The 16,465-nt window shown below is 43.5% G+C and overlaps 1 protein-coding gene across 2 annotated transcripts in view; it reads left to right on the top strand.

The window, feature by feature from the left end:
- TTC27 (tetratricopeptide repeat domain 27) overlaps window positions 1-16,465 on the top strand; it is a 214,578-nt gene that overhangs the window by 8,607 nt on the left and 189,506 nt on the right. For both annotated transcript variants that reach the window (XM_002709924.6, XM_051843020.2), the window contains exons 4-5: window positions 5,198-5,338; window positions 12,699-12,801. In XM_002709924.6, the coding sequence (XP_002709970.2) occupies window positions 5,198-5,338; window positions 12,699-12,801 (244 nt within the window). The remainder of the gene's footprint in view (window positions 1-5,197; window positions 5,339-12,698; window positions 12,802-16,465) is intronic.

Genomic DNA, 16,465 nt, shown 5'->3' with positions numbered 1-16,465 from the left:
CTACCATTTGGGGCAAGTCAGCTTGAGCATGTCCCAAATTGTACATCTCTTCCCTCTCTTATCCCCACTCTTATGTTTAACAGGGATCACATTTCAGTTAAATTTCAACACTTAAGAATTCTTCCCTCTCTTATCCCCACTCTTATCCCCATGGCCGGCGCTGCGCCGATCCGAGCCCAGGAGCCAGGTACTTCCTCCTGGTCTCCCATGCGGGTGCAGGGACCCAAGAACTTGGGCCATCTTCCATTGCCCTCCCAGGCCACAGCAGAGAACTGGACTGGAAGAGGAGCAACCGGGACAGAATCCGGCGCCCCAACTGGGACTAGAACCCAGGGTGCTGGCGCCGCAGGCAGACGATTAGCCAAGTGAGCCACGGCGCCGGCCGAGGCAATCAGTATTTCAAGAGACTTAGAAACCCTTCTCCAACTATTTGGGAGACAGCAAATTACTGTGACTTACAAACATCAGAAATTTATTTTTTCCAATTCTGGAGACTTCCACCAAAGTGCAAGCAGACTTAGAGTCTGTGAGGGGCTGCTTCCTCATAGATAGTGCTGCTCGTCTGTGTTTTCGCCTGGTGAGAAGGGCTGGCTGGCTCTTTGAGTTCTTTTGAGGCCATGAACCCTATCAAAACAGCTGTACTCTCATGAGCCAATCAGTTGCCAAAGACCCCTGCCTCCTAATCCCATTACCTTGGAGGCGAGGATTTCAGTACGTGAATTCGAGGGAGACTTTAACAGTCAGACCATATTAGGCTGCACTACATGTGCATATATCCACCAGGGAGTTGTTGTAGGATATAGGGTTGTTCAGCTTTTTCAGGGTTAATACCAAGTTGTTTTCAAGAAAGTTTTAATATTTACACTCTTTACCAGCTTTCCAAGGATGGAAGCATTTATTTGGGAGACAGAGGGAGTTAAAGTTTTGAACCTGGGGAGTGGCACATCGGTATGCGTTAGCTGCCATTTTCCTGTGCTGATTCATCTTTGTTGGTTCTTGTGGGGTGCAAGTATTTGTGAATATACTTTATGGTCATGGAATACAGTCATCACAGCAAAATTAATTTTTCCCTCTTTTAACATGACTTTGGCATTTATTGAGCTGTTTTTTGAGACTGGTGCTTTTCAGCCCCTGAGGAATAGCACTGAGGCCTTTGTCTGAGCAGTGGATCATCTCTCACACTTAAAGATTGAGCTCATGGGAATCTGGGGTTATATTAAGTTTGTCTCGGGTTTCTACATATTGAGCTTTTTCCACTATTATGTTGATAAATATGCATTTTTATATGTCATATGCTCTCATCACTGAGGATTGTTCTTAAGGGAGTTATAATCTTTGCTTTGTCTTTTTTATTGAAAATATAAATAATCCTCTTTAAAGCAGGCCATTTTTCAAAATCTCTGGAAGCACATTTAGAACTCAGTTAGAATGTCAGTGTTAGATCATAGGGTAAGAAGATATAGAAAACCATTTAAATATGTCTTGATGATGCATGAGTAACACTAGGAAAATAAATTTGTTTATTCATTCATTTCTTCTTTTAAGTATTATTTGCTGTATTTTTTTTAATAAATGAAGATTTTTTTCACATAGCAGTTTTTTTTTTTTTTTTTAAAGATTTATTTATGGCTGGTGCCGTGGGTCAATAGGCTAATCCTCTGCCTTGCGGCGCCGGCACACCAGGTTCTAGTCCCTGTCAGGGCGCCAGATTCTGTCCCAGTTGCCCCTCTTCCAGGCCAGCTCTCTGCTATGACCCGGGAGTGCAGTGGAGGATGGCCCAAGTCCTTGGGCCCTGCACCTGCATGGGAGACCAGGAAAAGCACCTGGCTCCTGGCTTCGGATCAGCGCGATGCGCCAGCCACAGTGTGCCGGCTGCGGCGGCCGTTGGAGGGTGAACCAACGGAAAAGGAAGACCTTTCTCTCTCTCTCTCTCTCTCTCTCTCACTGTCCACTCTGCCTGTCAAAAATAAAAAAAAAAGAAAGAAAGAAAGAAAGAAAATTAAAATAGATTTATTTATTTATTTGACAGGCAGAGTTACAGAGAGGTAGAGGCAGAGAGAGAGAGAGAGAAGTCTTCCATCCATTGGTTTATTCCCCAAATGGCTCCAGTGGCAGGAGCTGGGCTGATCCGAAGCTAGGAGCTTTTTCTGGGTCTCCCACGTGGGTACAGGGGCCCAAAGCTTTGGGCCATCTTCTGCTGCTTTCCTCGATTGCATTAGCAGAGAGCTGGATCAGAAGTGGAGCAGCCAGGACTCGAACTGGCACCCATATGGGATGCCAGCACTACAAGCAGCGGGCTTACCCCTATGTCACAGTGCTGGCCCTTTGCCTTATTTGTGAATATCATTGCTAGAGAGCTTTGTGTTGAAAAGTAGGAGGTTTGGTAACTGACTACTAGCTTTCAGTATTGGAGGTAGTAATATCCAGAAATCATGGGTTATCTGCTTGTATAATTTTGTTTCTTACTCTATTATATGACTTGTTTATTGTTTCTATTTAGGGATTTTATTCAGAATATAATGATCTGAACTTTTGGGATAAAGATTTTTTAAAAAGATTTATTTATTTGAAAGGCAGAGTGACAGAGATTGAGGGAGAGAGATCTTCCATCCACTGGTTCACTCCCCAGATGGTCTCAATGGCTAGAACTATGTCAGGGTGAAGCCAGGAACTAGGAGCCACATCTGAGTTTCCCATGTGGGTGTAAACACCCAAGTACTTGGGCTATTTTCCACTCCTATCCTAGGCACAACAGCAGGGATCTGGATTGAAACTGGAGCAGCCAGGACACAAACCAGCACCCATATGTGGCACCTGACTATGCCACAACACCAGCCCAGCATTCTTTTTGTTAAAGTCAGGCTTTATGTCTTCTTGTCTTCACCAGTTTGGCTTGGATGTTACAACATGATTCCATGAGGATGGAAGTAGTTTGGGCAGTTAGACAAGTTCTCTTGAGCTCTTTAAAAATATGTTTTTTATATATATTTGGAAGAGAGAGAAATAGAGATGAGAGAGAATGGAGAAACACTCCCAGCCACTGGCTTACTCCCCAAATGCTGGACCAGTCTGAAGCCAGGACCTGGGAACTCAGTTCTGGTCTCCCACGTGGATGCCACGAACTCCACTATTTGAACTGTCACTCCTGCCTCCCAGGGTCTGTACTGGCAGGAAGCTGGAGTCAGGACTTGACCCCCGATGTTCTGATATGGGTTGCAAGCTTCTTAACCATTAGGCTGAAGGCCCACTTCTCTTGAGTTGGTAAATCAGCATGGTAGGGGCCAGTGCGGGTTAAAACCCCAGCCTGCAGCATCGGAATCCCGACTGCCCCTCTTTTGATGCAGCTCTCTGCTGTGGCCTGGGAAAGCAGTAGAAGATGGCCCAAGTGCTTGGGTCCCTGCACCCATGTGGGAGACCCGAAGGAAGCTCCTGGCTCCTGGCTCCTGGCTTGGCTTCAGATTGGCTCAGCTCTGGCCGTTGTGGTCATTTGGGGAGTGAACTGGCGGAATGCAAGAGGTTCTACCTCTCTCTGTAACTGTCTTTCAAATAAATAAAATAATTCTTAAAAAAAAAATAAAAAATTATATTAACCTATTTATTCAGTACTTCCAAATGGGATTCTTGCCATGTACCTCAGACTCATCCAAGTCTGAACTCATAATGAATTTCTTCTCCAAAGTGGATCTTCTTCTAGTATCCAGTATCTCAGTTTTTCACATCCCCATAATGTAATTGTGCCCATCAGAAGGATAGAAATCATTCTAGCCTAGTCTTTGATGCCCTCCTAATGCCTAGCAGTAGCTTTTGGTCCTGCTCAAGGGCAGGAAGAAGGAGATCTGTGGAGTAGGTAGCCGCGGGTGCTAGGAGCAACACTGGTTTGAGGTGTGCAAAGTTACGGCTTCACTTTTATGGACCTATTTCTTTTCTAAAATTGAGGCACTTGTAATTGGTTCAAACTGTTACCTTAATTACTGAAAAAAAATTTTTTTAAATCCCTTCCACTTTTAGTGCTGAGAACAGTAAGCTTTATTTGTGGCTTGGTGGTGGTTAACTCATGTTGGAGTTTCTCTGCACTTCTCAGTGAAGATTAAAGTAGAACAGGACGAACTCATGGCTATTTCTTTATTGCCTTTATTCATTACTTTAAACAATATTCAAAATATTAAATATTCAAAGTGTTTACTATTGAGCTGTGGTATGGCATAACTTGGATTATCTAGTTTAATTCTTTAAAATTTTTTTTAATTTTCATTTTATTTGAAAGGCAGGAGGTGGGGGAATAGAGAATTTTCCATTTTCTGGTTCATTATACAAATGGTGAGACCTGAACCAGACACTTGGGCATCCCAAGTAGCTATGCAACCACTATGCCAAATACCTACCCCATTTAGTTTAATTCATAGAGAAACCCTGTGAGTTCATTTATTTCATTTTATAATTGATGAAGCTGAGGCTCCAGTTAAAAAATTTACTCATGCCTGCAATCTAATAAAAACAGAGAAAGGACACCCTCCTTTGCCTGTGAAATGAGTCCATATTACTAATAATTAAGCATTCCTGCTGTCTACTTTGTGGCAGCTGTTAAAATTCTGCAATCCACATTTTAGAAACACGGGTACTTTGTTCATTGTAGAAAATCTGTTGAGTAGAGGAGTGAGTTTTTCAAAGACATCTTTTTTTTTAGGAAACCTGTGCAATCTGGTCCATAGTTGTGGGCCTATACAACATTTGATATATAAGGCCTGTGGATTGTTTGACTTTAATAGGAATTATGAAGTTGAGACATGCTGTGTAATGACATTTGCCAGCTAATAAAGTGTGAGTGAAATGTAGGTGTTTAATAAAAATCCTTAACATAATGTTTTTGTTAAGATGATATTTATTGTAAGTAAATATATGAAGCAATGATACTCTTTTGATGCCAGCATTTTCTTGAGTTACCTCTTCCTTTTTTTAAACATTTTTTTTTAATTGAGTGCCCTGTTCCTCTAGCGTTTGAGCCTGTCAGGGCAGGCTGGATTTGCAGATCTCTAGGCATTTGCAGTACTATGATTTTGTCTGTTGCCAATAACTGTATGGTAGATTAATGCCTTTGTTTCATGGTTGAATTAGCTGGGAAATACATGTATTACTACAGAATACATAAAGATCGTTATTTTGTTAAGTTATAGCATCTTAACTTACAAATTTTTTTCAGGTCAAAAGACTGGATGCAGCTGTTTTGAGCCTGCTCATTCTAGATGGAGAATCAATCTACAGCCTGACTGCAAAGCCTATACTGCTGCTGGTAGCACGCATTATCCTAGTGCACGTAAGACACAGACTGACAGCTGTTCAGGTAAGGGAAGAAAAGGGTCCCTACCAAGGTTTCTTAGTACGTTTTCTGTTGTGTACCAGAATAGCTGAGAATGGGTAATTTATTTATATATTTTTATTTATTTGAAAGGCAGAGAGAATGAGAGAAGTCTTCCAACTGCCCATTTATCCCCTAAGTCTTCAACATTTGGTCCTTGGCCAAACCAAAGACAGAAGCCTGTAGCTCAGTCTGGGTCTCGCACATGGGTAGTAGGGACTCAAATACATGACCATTATCTGCTGCCTCTCAGTGTGCACATTAGCAGGAGGCTAGAATTGGAAGCAGAGACAGGACTCAAACCCAGGCACTCTGTTATGGGATGTCGCATTACAAACTGTCTCTCTCTTTTTTTTTTTTAAGATTTATTTATTTATTTGAAAGTCAGTGTTACACAGAGCAAGAAGGGGAGGCAGAGAGAGTGAGAGAGAGAGAGGTCTTTCATCCTCTGGTTCACTCCCCAGATGGCCACAATGGCCAGAGCTGGGCCATTCTGAAGCCAGGATCCAGGAGCTTCATCCAGGTCTCCCATGTGGGTGCAGGCCCCAAGGACTTGGGCCATCTTTTACTGGTTTCCCAGGCCATAGCAGAGAGCTGGATCAGAAGTGCAGCAGCTGGGACACAAACTGGCACCCGTATGGGATGCCAGTACTGCAGGTGGTAGCTTTACCTGCTATGCCACAGTACCAGCCTCAACTTCATGTGCTTTTCATGTGACACAAGATACTTTTCTAGATTTTTCTCAATAATTTGAAAATATAAAAACTAGTTTTAGTTTGGGGGTAGCATAAAACAAGCAGCAGGCTGGATATAATTTGCCAACTCCTGTTTTTAGTGATTATTGCATCTTGGTTGGATTTAGATGCAGACCCCATATAGTCAGAAGTTGTAAATCTAAATTTTGCATGAAATCTCCCAATGTTTATGTGTTGGCTTAAGGTATTAACAAACACAAAATTTCTGTTGGCTAAATGTAGAGTTGCTATGTACTGTTTAATAGCTTACTTCCCCAAGCGTTTAAATTTAGATATAGACTTTTTTTTATGATTTACTTATTTTATTTGAAAGTCAAAGTTACAAAGAGAGAGCGAGTGAGCCTCCATCTGCTGGTTCACTCTCCAAGTTCATATCTCCAGCTGGGGATGGGCCCGGCGGAAGCCAGGAGCCAGGAGCCTCATCCAGGTCTTTCACATGGGTGCAGGGCCCCAGGAACTTGGCCATCTCCCACTGCTGTCCCAGGTGCATTAGTAGCTGGGACTCGAACTGGCACCCATATGTGGCTTAATCCACTATGCCATAATGCCAGCCCCTTGACTTTGCTTTAAAGAAGAGAGAGGTAGGATGGCTTGTCAGCCTTTTGGCTAATATCAAGTGTAGAAGAGAGATGGGTATTATGGTACAGTGGGTTAAGCACCACTTGGGATGCCAGCATGCCATATCAGAGGGCCTAGGTCCAAGTCCTGCTTCTGCTTCTGATCCAGCTTCTTGCTGGTGTGCAACCTGGGAGACAGCAGGTAATGATGGGAGAGACCCAGATGGAGTTCTGGGTTCTGGCTTCAGCCTAGCCCAGTCCTGCCGGCATTTGGGGGATGAGCTATCTTTTTTCTCTGTGTCCTTCTACCTTTCAGATAAAAATCCACCCATCCCTCCATACATATTTAAAGAAGGGGGAAGAAGAGAGGTGATGCCTCCGTCAGCTACTTGTACAAGAGCTGGAGGGTTTGGAAGCTGTTATACTAGAATAGTTTTTTCTTTTCTTTTACTTTATTTCAAAAGCAGACTGACAGAGAAATAGTCAAAGAGAGATCTCCCATCCACTGCTTAATTCCTGCACAGATGCCTGCAACAGTCAGAGCTGAGCCATCCGGAAGCTAGGACCTGGAACTCCATCTTAGTCTTCAATATCTAGGTCTCCCACGTGGATGTCAGGGAGCCAAATACTTGAAGCCATCACTTGCTGCCTCCCAGGATGCTCATTAACAGGAAGCTAGAATCAGAAGCAGGCCGGGAATGAAACCCAGGCACTCTGGGCATTCCACACTGTCTTTTTCACTATGCCTACCCCTAAAAGAGCTTTTTTTTTCCCCCAAAAAGATTTTTTATTTATTTATTTGACAGGTAGAATTATGGACAGTGAGAGGGAGAGATAGAGAGAAAGGTTTTCCTTCTGTTGGTTCACCCCCCAAATGGTCACTACGGCAGGCGCGCTGCGCCAATCCAAGCCAGGAGCCAGATGCTTCTCCTGGTCTCCCATGTGGTGCAGGGGCCCAAGCACTTGGGCCATCCTCCACTGCACTCCCCGGCCACAGCAGAGAGCTGGACTGGAAGAGGAGCAACCGGGACTAGAACCCGGTGCCCATATGGGATTCTGGCGCCGCAGATGGAGGATTAGCCAAGTGAGCCATGGTGCTGGCCCCCTAAAAGAGCTTTTAATAGATGGATTTCAATATGTGTTAGCAGATGTTGGGCCTTATCTTCGATCTTTTAGTGACAGTAGCTTAAATACAATATTTCCTCTCAACTTGATCTGAGTTAAATGGTCATATAGGGTTTTACATATAGATTTACACCAAAGTAAATATTACCAAGGCAGTGGCTGCTAAATAACATTATTTTCTTTCTAGTGAGACTTACGGTTATTAATGTGAGGTAGTTTTAAAGTTTTAAGTTTTGCTGGTTGAAAACTTTGGTCATTCAGCATGTTAAGCATCATTTGAAAAGTACTCCATGTACCGTCCCCAAGGTGGGAGAATTAGTAACTGTGTGAACTGCTGTTGGTGGGTGACATGCTTTGTGGGTTGGAGAGGCGAGTTACTTTAATTTCTTGGCTGATACTGAACAGCTTTTCACTTGACTTGAAGATAAAGTGATCAAAAATATCACCCCGGCGCCGCGGCTCACTAGGCTAATCCTCCGCCTAGTGGCGCCGGCACACCGGGTTCTAGTCCCGGTCGGGGCGCCGGATTCTGTCCCGGTTGCCCCTCTTCAAGGCCAGCTCTCTGCTGTGGCCAGGGAGTGCAGTGGAGGATGGCCCAGGTGCTTGGGCCCTGCACCACATGGGAGACCAGGAAAAGCACCTGGCTCCTGGCTCCTGCCATCGGATCAGCGTGGTGCACCGGCTGCAGCGCGCCGGCCGCGGCGGCCATTGGAGGGTGAACCAACGGCAAAGGAAGACCTTTCTCTGTCTCTCTCTCTCACTGTCCACTCTGCCTGTCAAAAAAAAAAAAAAAAAAAAAAAAAAAAATCACTCACTTGTCCAAGTACATTTAGCCTTTTTGAGTAGCCTGACTCCTAAGAAATGTATCAAGTTGTTGTGATACTGTTACTTTTGTCAAAGTGTAAAAGAAGATGATTCCCTGCCTTCTGCACCCAACCCCTCACCCAGTCTGTGAGCTGTGATAGACTAGAATCAGTAGTGTGTAAATGTTGAGTTAAAAAGAGTTTTGGCTGCGGTTGGTGTTGTGGTGTAGTGGGTAGAGCTGCTGCCTCTGTTGACAGCATCTCATATTGGTACCAGTTTGAGTTCTTGTTGCTCTACTTCCTGTCCAGCTGCCTGTTGATTGCCTGGAATAGCAGTGGAAAATGGACTGAGTCCTTGGGTCCCTATACCTGTGTTGGAGACCGGAAGAAGCTCTTGGCTCCTGGCTTCGGTCTGGCCCAGCCCTGGCCGGTGAAGCCATCTGGGGAAAGGAACAGTAGATGGAACATCCCTCTTTCTTGTCTCTACCTCTTTCTTTTTTTTTTATTTTTTAAAAAGATTTATTTATTTATTTGAAAGTCAGAGTTACACAGGGAGAGGAGAGGCAGAAAGAGAGAGAGGTCTTCCATCTGATGTTTCACTCCCCAGTTGGCTGCAACGGTTGGAGCTGCGTCGATTTGAAGCCAGGAGCCAGGAGCTTCTTACGAGTCTCCCACGTGGGTGCAGGGTCCCAAGCACTTGGGCCATCTTCTACTGATTTCCCAGGCCATAGCAGAGAGCTGGATCAGAAGTGGAGAACCGGTGCCCATATGGGATGCTGGTGCTTCAGGCCAGGGTGTTAACCTGCTGTGCCACAGCGCTGGCCCCACCTCTTTCTTTCTGTAACTATGCCTTTCAAATAAATAAAATAAATCTTAAAAAAAAAAAAAACCACCAAGAATCTTGGCTTTGAAAGCAGACTAATTTGTCTGGCCCAGCCTCCTGACCACCGTGTGACCTTTGTGCTTGTTGACTTCTCTCAGTATCAGTTTTCTTGAGTGGGATAAGTCAGCGAATGTTTGTGGGGTGACTTTTGAGTGTACTGCTTCTCTGTGCTACATAGGAGGTCTTGACCAGCATGATTTCTCTCCCAGACTATTCTGTAGTTAGTGCTATAAATAGGAAATAGAATCTAGAAACTGTCTGAAGTGAGGCTACAAATTTCCTTTTGTATTAATGCCTCAATTTTTCTGTTAAATAATTCTTGGCCAATGGAACAAGATTATTTTCCAGTAGAAAAACGGGCTATTCTTTGTATGTTTGTTTCACATTCCCCTCCCTCCTATAAAGATTATGTGTTGAATTAATTTACTGATTGGACGTGTAATTGTTCAATTTCTTATGTCATTTTTTTTAAAAGACAGTCTTTTTGACTTGATGTCTCGAAAAAGAAAGAATGAGTTGCCAAACCTGACTCACTTAATTCTGACAGTGGCTAGAGGACAGATAATTGAAATGTAGACTGACTTCATTAGATTTAGTGATAGGAAAAGAATGAAAATGAGGTAGCGCCTCAGGGAATGGTTTTGAAACTTTTTGTTAGATAATTCTACCTTCCCTTATATGGACTAAGAGAAAGCATTAGTAATTAGAAAGTTAAGGGTGCAAAAAACGCTTTCTTCCCCCAAAAGTTACCTTTAGCAAGATTAAAAGTGCCTGCTCCATTCCTCAGGAGTCTGCAGTCTTACCATGAGAATAGCCAGCTAGTGGTGATTCCATCCTGCTGAGCTCCCAGTTTGCTGTAAAACAAGTGAGGTATCCCAGCAGTCTTGTTTTATCATGAGCTAACCCAACAGAGTGAAAGATTATAATATAAATCAGGCCTTTTGATGGGTTTGTCCCAGCCTTGTGCTGATTGTCAGCTTCTTCCCCAAAATTGTGCTTACAAACCCCACTACCACCAGCCTTTTGGGGGTTTATCCTCTCTTAGAGCTTCCCTCCTGACCACTCTGCCAGGAGGTCTCTGACTTAAATAAATCTTGCTCTTAAATAAAAAGTAATAATAATTAGGTTTTTATCACAGAGTCAGAATTTATTTGTTGTAGCAGTTGAGATGAGTAGCAGTTTAGAAGGGAACTAGGCTGTGGTGTGTACCGGTAGAGAAAGGAATGAAGAATCCTTTAATCAAATGAAGAAATTAAATCCAAGTAAGAAAGTGCTTTTGTCCATCAAGCATGATCTTCTGTTAGTAGGTATTCTATTAAAAAAGGAAAATCGGCTGGTGCCGCGGCCCAATAGGCTAATCCTCCGCCTGGGTTCTAGTCCCAGTCGGGGTGTCGGATTCTGTCCTGGTTGCCCCTCTTCCAGGCCAGCTCTCTGCTGTGGCCCGGGAGTGCAATGGAGGATGGCCCAGGTGCTGGACCTTGCACCCGCATGGGAGACCAGGATAAGCACCTGGCTCCTGCCTTCGGATCAGTGCGGTGCGCCAGCCGCAGTGCACCGGCCACGGCGGCCATTGGAGGGTGAACCAACAGCAAAGGGAGACCTTTCTCTCTGTCTCTCTCTCTCTCACTGTCCACTCTGCCTGTCAAAAAAAAAAAAAAAAAAAAAAAGCAAAATTAGTTTCTTATATCTTCATGAAATATAGTTAATGAATAAAATAATTCAGAATAAAGTAGTTTAATTTAGATGATTCAGTATTGGTCACCCATGATATTTAGGGAGTCTTTTAAAAATGCCTTCTGTAGCTTGTATTTGTATATATACAGACACAAGTGCATATGCATTTGACTAAGCTCTAGATGAATAATATAAATGTCTTGGGTTTTCTTATGGCATTAGGGCCATTAATAGAGATTTTTACTCTTCAGGGTATATGCTTCTATATGACCAGCTTATTATTGTTTCTTGTTTTCTTAAGTGAAGATGTATTATTCAAGCAAGGGCAAACATCAGCAAATAAAAGAAAATGTTAATCTGTGTTCAGCTTGTGTATTAGCAAGATAATGTATAAAATATAACCTTTACTCTCAAAAATATATGTCCAGCTAGAATTTCATACTTCAAAAACAAATGGTACCTGAGGTGGTACCAGCATCTAAGAATAACATAGTGGTTCAGAGAAGCGAGAAGTCAGTGTGTGTCGCACTTGTAGGGGAAGGCTTCATGGAAGAGGTTTCATGAGGGTGTGGAAGGCATTGCCCCAGTTTTGTGGAATATCTGAATCTAAGGCATTTCTTTCTGTGTAGTTTGTGGAAAATACATTGTTTTGAAGAGCACACAAAGATGAAGGGGATATAATTTCTTATCTCGCTTGCTAGATGGGGAATAACACTGGAACCTAAAGGTTACATAAATGCATCCAGTATGAAGTATTTGCAAAGGGAAGTACAAATAATGTTCTGAAAGTTCAGGTGAGGGGAATACTACCTCGACGTGGGGTTCTTTGGAGAAGTTTCCCAGTGGGGTTGGGACTTGGGTTGTGGTGATGGAGAGCTGGAGCAGAGCAGGATGAGTATGGCAAACGTTTTAGAGGAGGGAGTGCTAAGTTCCAGATGGCACCAGGAAATCCATGTGGCTAAAATAAAATGCAGACCTTGAGAGAATGGAGGTGAGATGTTATTCTTTTTCTTTTTTTTTTTTTTTTTGTTTGGATATATTTTATTTCTTTGAAAGGCAGAATTAGAGAGAGAGGGAGAGTGAGATCTCTCCACTGGTTCACTCCTCAAATGGCTGCAACAGCTGGGACTGGGCCAGGCTGAAGCCAGGAATCACGAGCTGCTTCTGGGTCCCGCATGTTGGTGGAGGGGCCCAAGGACTATGCCGTCTTCCACTGCTTTCACCGGCGCACCAGTAGGGAACTGGATCAGAAGCAGAGTAGCCAGAATGGACCAGGATCCAAACCTGTGCCCATAAGAGACATTGCAGGCAATGGCTCAACCTGCTGTACATACCACAGTGCTGGCCGTGAGATGTTGTTCTTGTGAAAGATGTTGAAGTAGATTTTTGTCTTATTATTGAAAGCCTGACAGTGGATGGATAAGCTTATTGAGGAATAAATTTAATTTTATGAATATCAAACAGTTTTAGAAATGGATCTCAATTAATAAAAAACTTTTTTTTGTCAAGAGTTCCTTAATTTCAGCTTCCATGGTGCTTTTCTCGTAGAGCTTGCCGTGGTGGACTTTGCGATGTGTGAATATTCACCAGCAGTTGCTTGAAGAACGCTCACCTCAGCTTTTTGCTCTGGCTGAGAACTGTATTGATCAAGGTATGTGACAGATTTTTGCTTGCTATGGAAATCTAGCTCTGTTCCAATTTTTTTTTTTTTTTTTTTTTTTGACAGGCAGTGTTAGACAGTGAGAGAGAGAGAGACAGAGAGAAAGGTCTTCCTTCCATTGGTTCACCCCCCAAAATGGCCACTACGGCCGGTGCGCTGCGACCAGTGCACTGCACTGATCTGAAGCCAGGTGCTTCCTCCTGGTCTCCCATGCAGGTGCAGGGCCCAAGCACTTGGGCCATCCTCCACTGCACTCCCTGGCCATAGCAGAGAGCTGGCCTGGAAGAGGAGCAACCGGGACAGAATCCGGCGCCCCCACTGGGACTAGAACCCGGTGTGCCGGCGCTGCAGGCAGAGGATTAGCCTAGTGAGCTGTGGCGCTGGCCTCTAATTTCTTTTTATCTTTTTCCTGCAAAAAAGTTTTTGGTTTACAGACGATTTTTATAAGCAAATTTAGCTTACTAAGCCATATATATTTTCACTAGGTTGTGATCTCCTTGAAGGCTGAAATGTTTTTTAAACTTATATCTACTTAGCATTCTACCTAGAAAGTAATAAATATTTAATATGTATTTGGTGAGAAAGAACAGACAACAGTTACTGAACTTATACTGTGTATAGTGGAAAAGTTTTAGGATTCCTTCTAAGAAGCAAGGTTGGTTCTTGGGAATACTTATATACTTACATTTGCTCTTTTTTTTTTAATATTTATTTTATTTGAAAGACATAGTGAGAGACTCACAGAGAGATTTTTCATCTGCTGATTCACTCCTCAGATGGCTAAAATTGCCAACACAGTGCTGAGCCAAAACTAGGAGCCAGAAACTCCATCCAGGTTTCCCATGTGGGTGGCAGGGGCTCAAGCATTTGAGCCATCCTCTGTTGCTTTCCCAGGTGCAATTATACTTGTCCATCATTTTTTTTGAACATTCTTTTTTTTGGTAAGATTTATTTATTTGAAAGGCAGATTTACAGAAAGGCAGATGGAGAGAGAGAGAGAGAGAGAGAGAGAGAGAGAGATAGAGATAGAGATAGAGGTCTTCGATTCACTGGTTTACTCCCCAAATGGCTGCAATGGCTAGAGGTGGGCTGATCCAAGTCAGGAGCCTGGAGCTTCTTCCAGGTCTCCCATGTGGGTGCAGGGGCCTGAGGACTTGGGCCATCTTCTACTGCCTCCCCAGGTCATAGCAGAGAGCTGGATGGGAAGTAGAGCAACCAGGACTTGAACTGGCGCCCATATGGGATGCCGGCACTATAGGCAGCAGCTTTAGCCACTGTGCCACAGCGCCAGCCCCATACTTATCCATCTTGATTGCAAATTTTAACTACATTAGCTTTTTTTTTTTTAATAGAGAGGGAGTGTCTTCCTTTTTTTTTTTTTTAATAGATTATTTATTTGAAAGGCAGAGTTAGAGAAGGAGAGACAGAGAGAGAGAGAGAGAGAGAGAGATCTTCTATCTGCTGGTTTACTCCCCAAATGGCCCCAATGGCCAGAGCTGGGCCAGTCTGAAGCCAGGAGCTTCTTTTGGGTCTCCCACGTAGGTACAGGGACCTACGCACTTGGGTCATCTTCTGCTGCTCTTCCAGACACATTAGCAGGGAGCTGGATTGGAAGTGAAGCAGCTGGGACTCGAATTGCCTTCCATATGGGATGCTGGTATTGCAGGCAGCTGTTTTACCCTTTATGCCACAGTGCTGGCCTCCTAAGTTAACTTCTGAATGAGGTTTTTCAAAAAGTAAAATATTATAGAAGTTATGAAAAAATTGATCCTATCCAAGTACTCTTGGGGACTTTGAATCTTCCCGTAATAGTGTTGCTTACGTGTGGGGCTCTCTTTAAAATAGAATATGAAATAGGATTTAGAGAAAATTAAGAATTGATACTCCATTCAGCAGTCAATGCTGTTGTCCTTTTTCTATGTTTAGTAAAATGAAAACCATAGACTAAGTCTTCTACTCTTCATACCATAACATGCTTGTGTTTTTTAAATCAAATGATATATGCTCTGTAAAGAAACTTAGTACAAGGAAGAATGAACAGTTAGGATAAGCTTCTTGTTCATGAAATTGGGTCATGTTTTAAAAGTCAGGGATGAGTTGAATGTGACTGATATTAATGGGAAGCAAAAATGATTTTTGCAGAGGATAATGAAAGCATTTGAAGAAAATGGCATCAGGATTCAGTCAGCTATTTATGTGTTTATTTTCTTAAAGATTTATTTATTTATTTGAAAGAGTTAGAGGGAGGGAGAGAGATATGTCTTTCATATCTGTTTCACTCCCCGAATGGCTGCTAGGCCTGGGCCAGTCTGAGGCCAGGAGTCAGGAGATTCCTCCCTCCCTATATGTGGGTGACATGGGCCCAAGCACTGGAACCATCATCTGCTGCTTTCCCAGGCCATCAGCAGGGAGCTGGTTTGGAAATGGAGCAGCCGGGACATCAGCTAGTGCTATTTGGGGTGTCGGTGTCTGGTGTCCCCGTATACCACAATGCCGGCCCCTCAGCCAACGATTTAATCTTATGAAAAGTTCCATTTTACTGCACAGCATATAATACAGTCATCTATGCTTCATTTGTACTTTTGTGGAAAAATTGATACATGAACAAGAAGCAAGATGTCACTTGGAGTTTGGTTTTTTAGGAAATCAAATTTGATGCAGTTGCTTTAGGGAAAGACATTTCTTTTTTTTAAAGATTTATTTATTTATTTGAAAGTCAGAGTTATACAAAGGGAGGAGAGGCAGAGAGAGAGAGAGAGAGAGAGAGAGAGAGAGGCCCTCCATTTGGTGATTCACTCCCCAATTGGCTACAATGCCTGGAGCTGCGCTGATCTGAAGCCAGGAGCCTGGAACTTCTTCCGGGTCTCCCACATAGGTGCAGGGGCCCAAGGACTTGTTCCATCTTCTACTGCTTTCCCAGGCCACAGCAGAGAGCTGGATCAGAAGTGGAGCAACTGGCGCCCATATGGGATGCCAGTACCTCAGGCCAGGGCTTTAACCTGCTGTGCCACAGCGCTGGCCCCAGGAAAGACGTTTCTTCCCTTAATTCCAATTATCCTATCTTGTTTTTTTTTTTTTTTTATTCTATTTATTTATTTATTTATTTATTTTTGACAGGCAGAGTGGACAGTGAGAGAGAGAGACAGAGAGAAAGGTCTTCCTTTGCCGTGGGTTCACCCTCCAGTGGCCGCCGCTGCAGCCGGCGCACTGCGCTGATCCGATGGCAGGAGCCAGGTACTTCTCCTGGTCTCCCATGGGGTGCAGGGCCCAAGCACTTGGACCGTCCTCCACTGCACTCCCTGGCCATAGCAGAGAGCTGGCCTGGAAGAGGGGCAACCGGGACAGAATCCGGCGCCCTGACCGGGACTAGAACCCGGTGTGCCGGCGCCGCAAGGTGGAGGATTAGCCTATTGAGCCACGGTGCTGGCCCCAATTATCCTATCTTGTATAACTGCATTTGTGTTTACATCTTTGCCACTTCTCAGTGACTAATCTTTATATTATTGACCCTTAATTATTGAGAAAAGAAAAAACATTCTTAATGTTCCTAACAGGTAGGAGCCACATGGTATGTTTTAGAGGGAATTCTATTGTAAGAGTTAAAATTAGATTCTAAAACAGTCAGCTCAGCTATCTAGAAAATACGGCTGTCAGT

This window comes from Oryctolagus cuniculus, chromosome 2, assembly GCF_051225735.1.
Source record: "Oryctolagus cuniculus isolate XC-2025 breed Fujian yellow rabbit chromosome 2, ASM5122573v1, whole genome shotgun sequence".
Classification (NCBI taxonomy): Eukaryota; Metazoa; Chordata; class Mammalia; order Lagomorpha; family Leporidae; genus Oryctolagus; species Oryctolagus cuniculus.
Note: the sequence above shows the minus strand (reverse complement) of the source record. Positions and strands in the feature narration are given on the sequence as shown.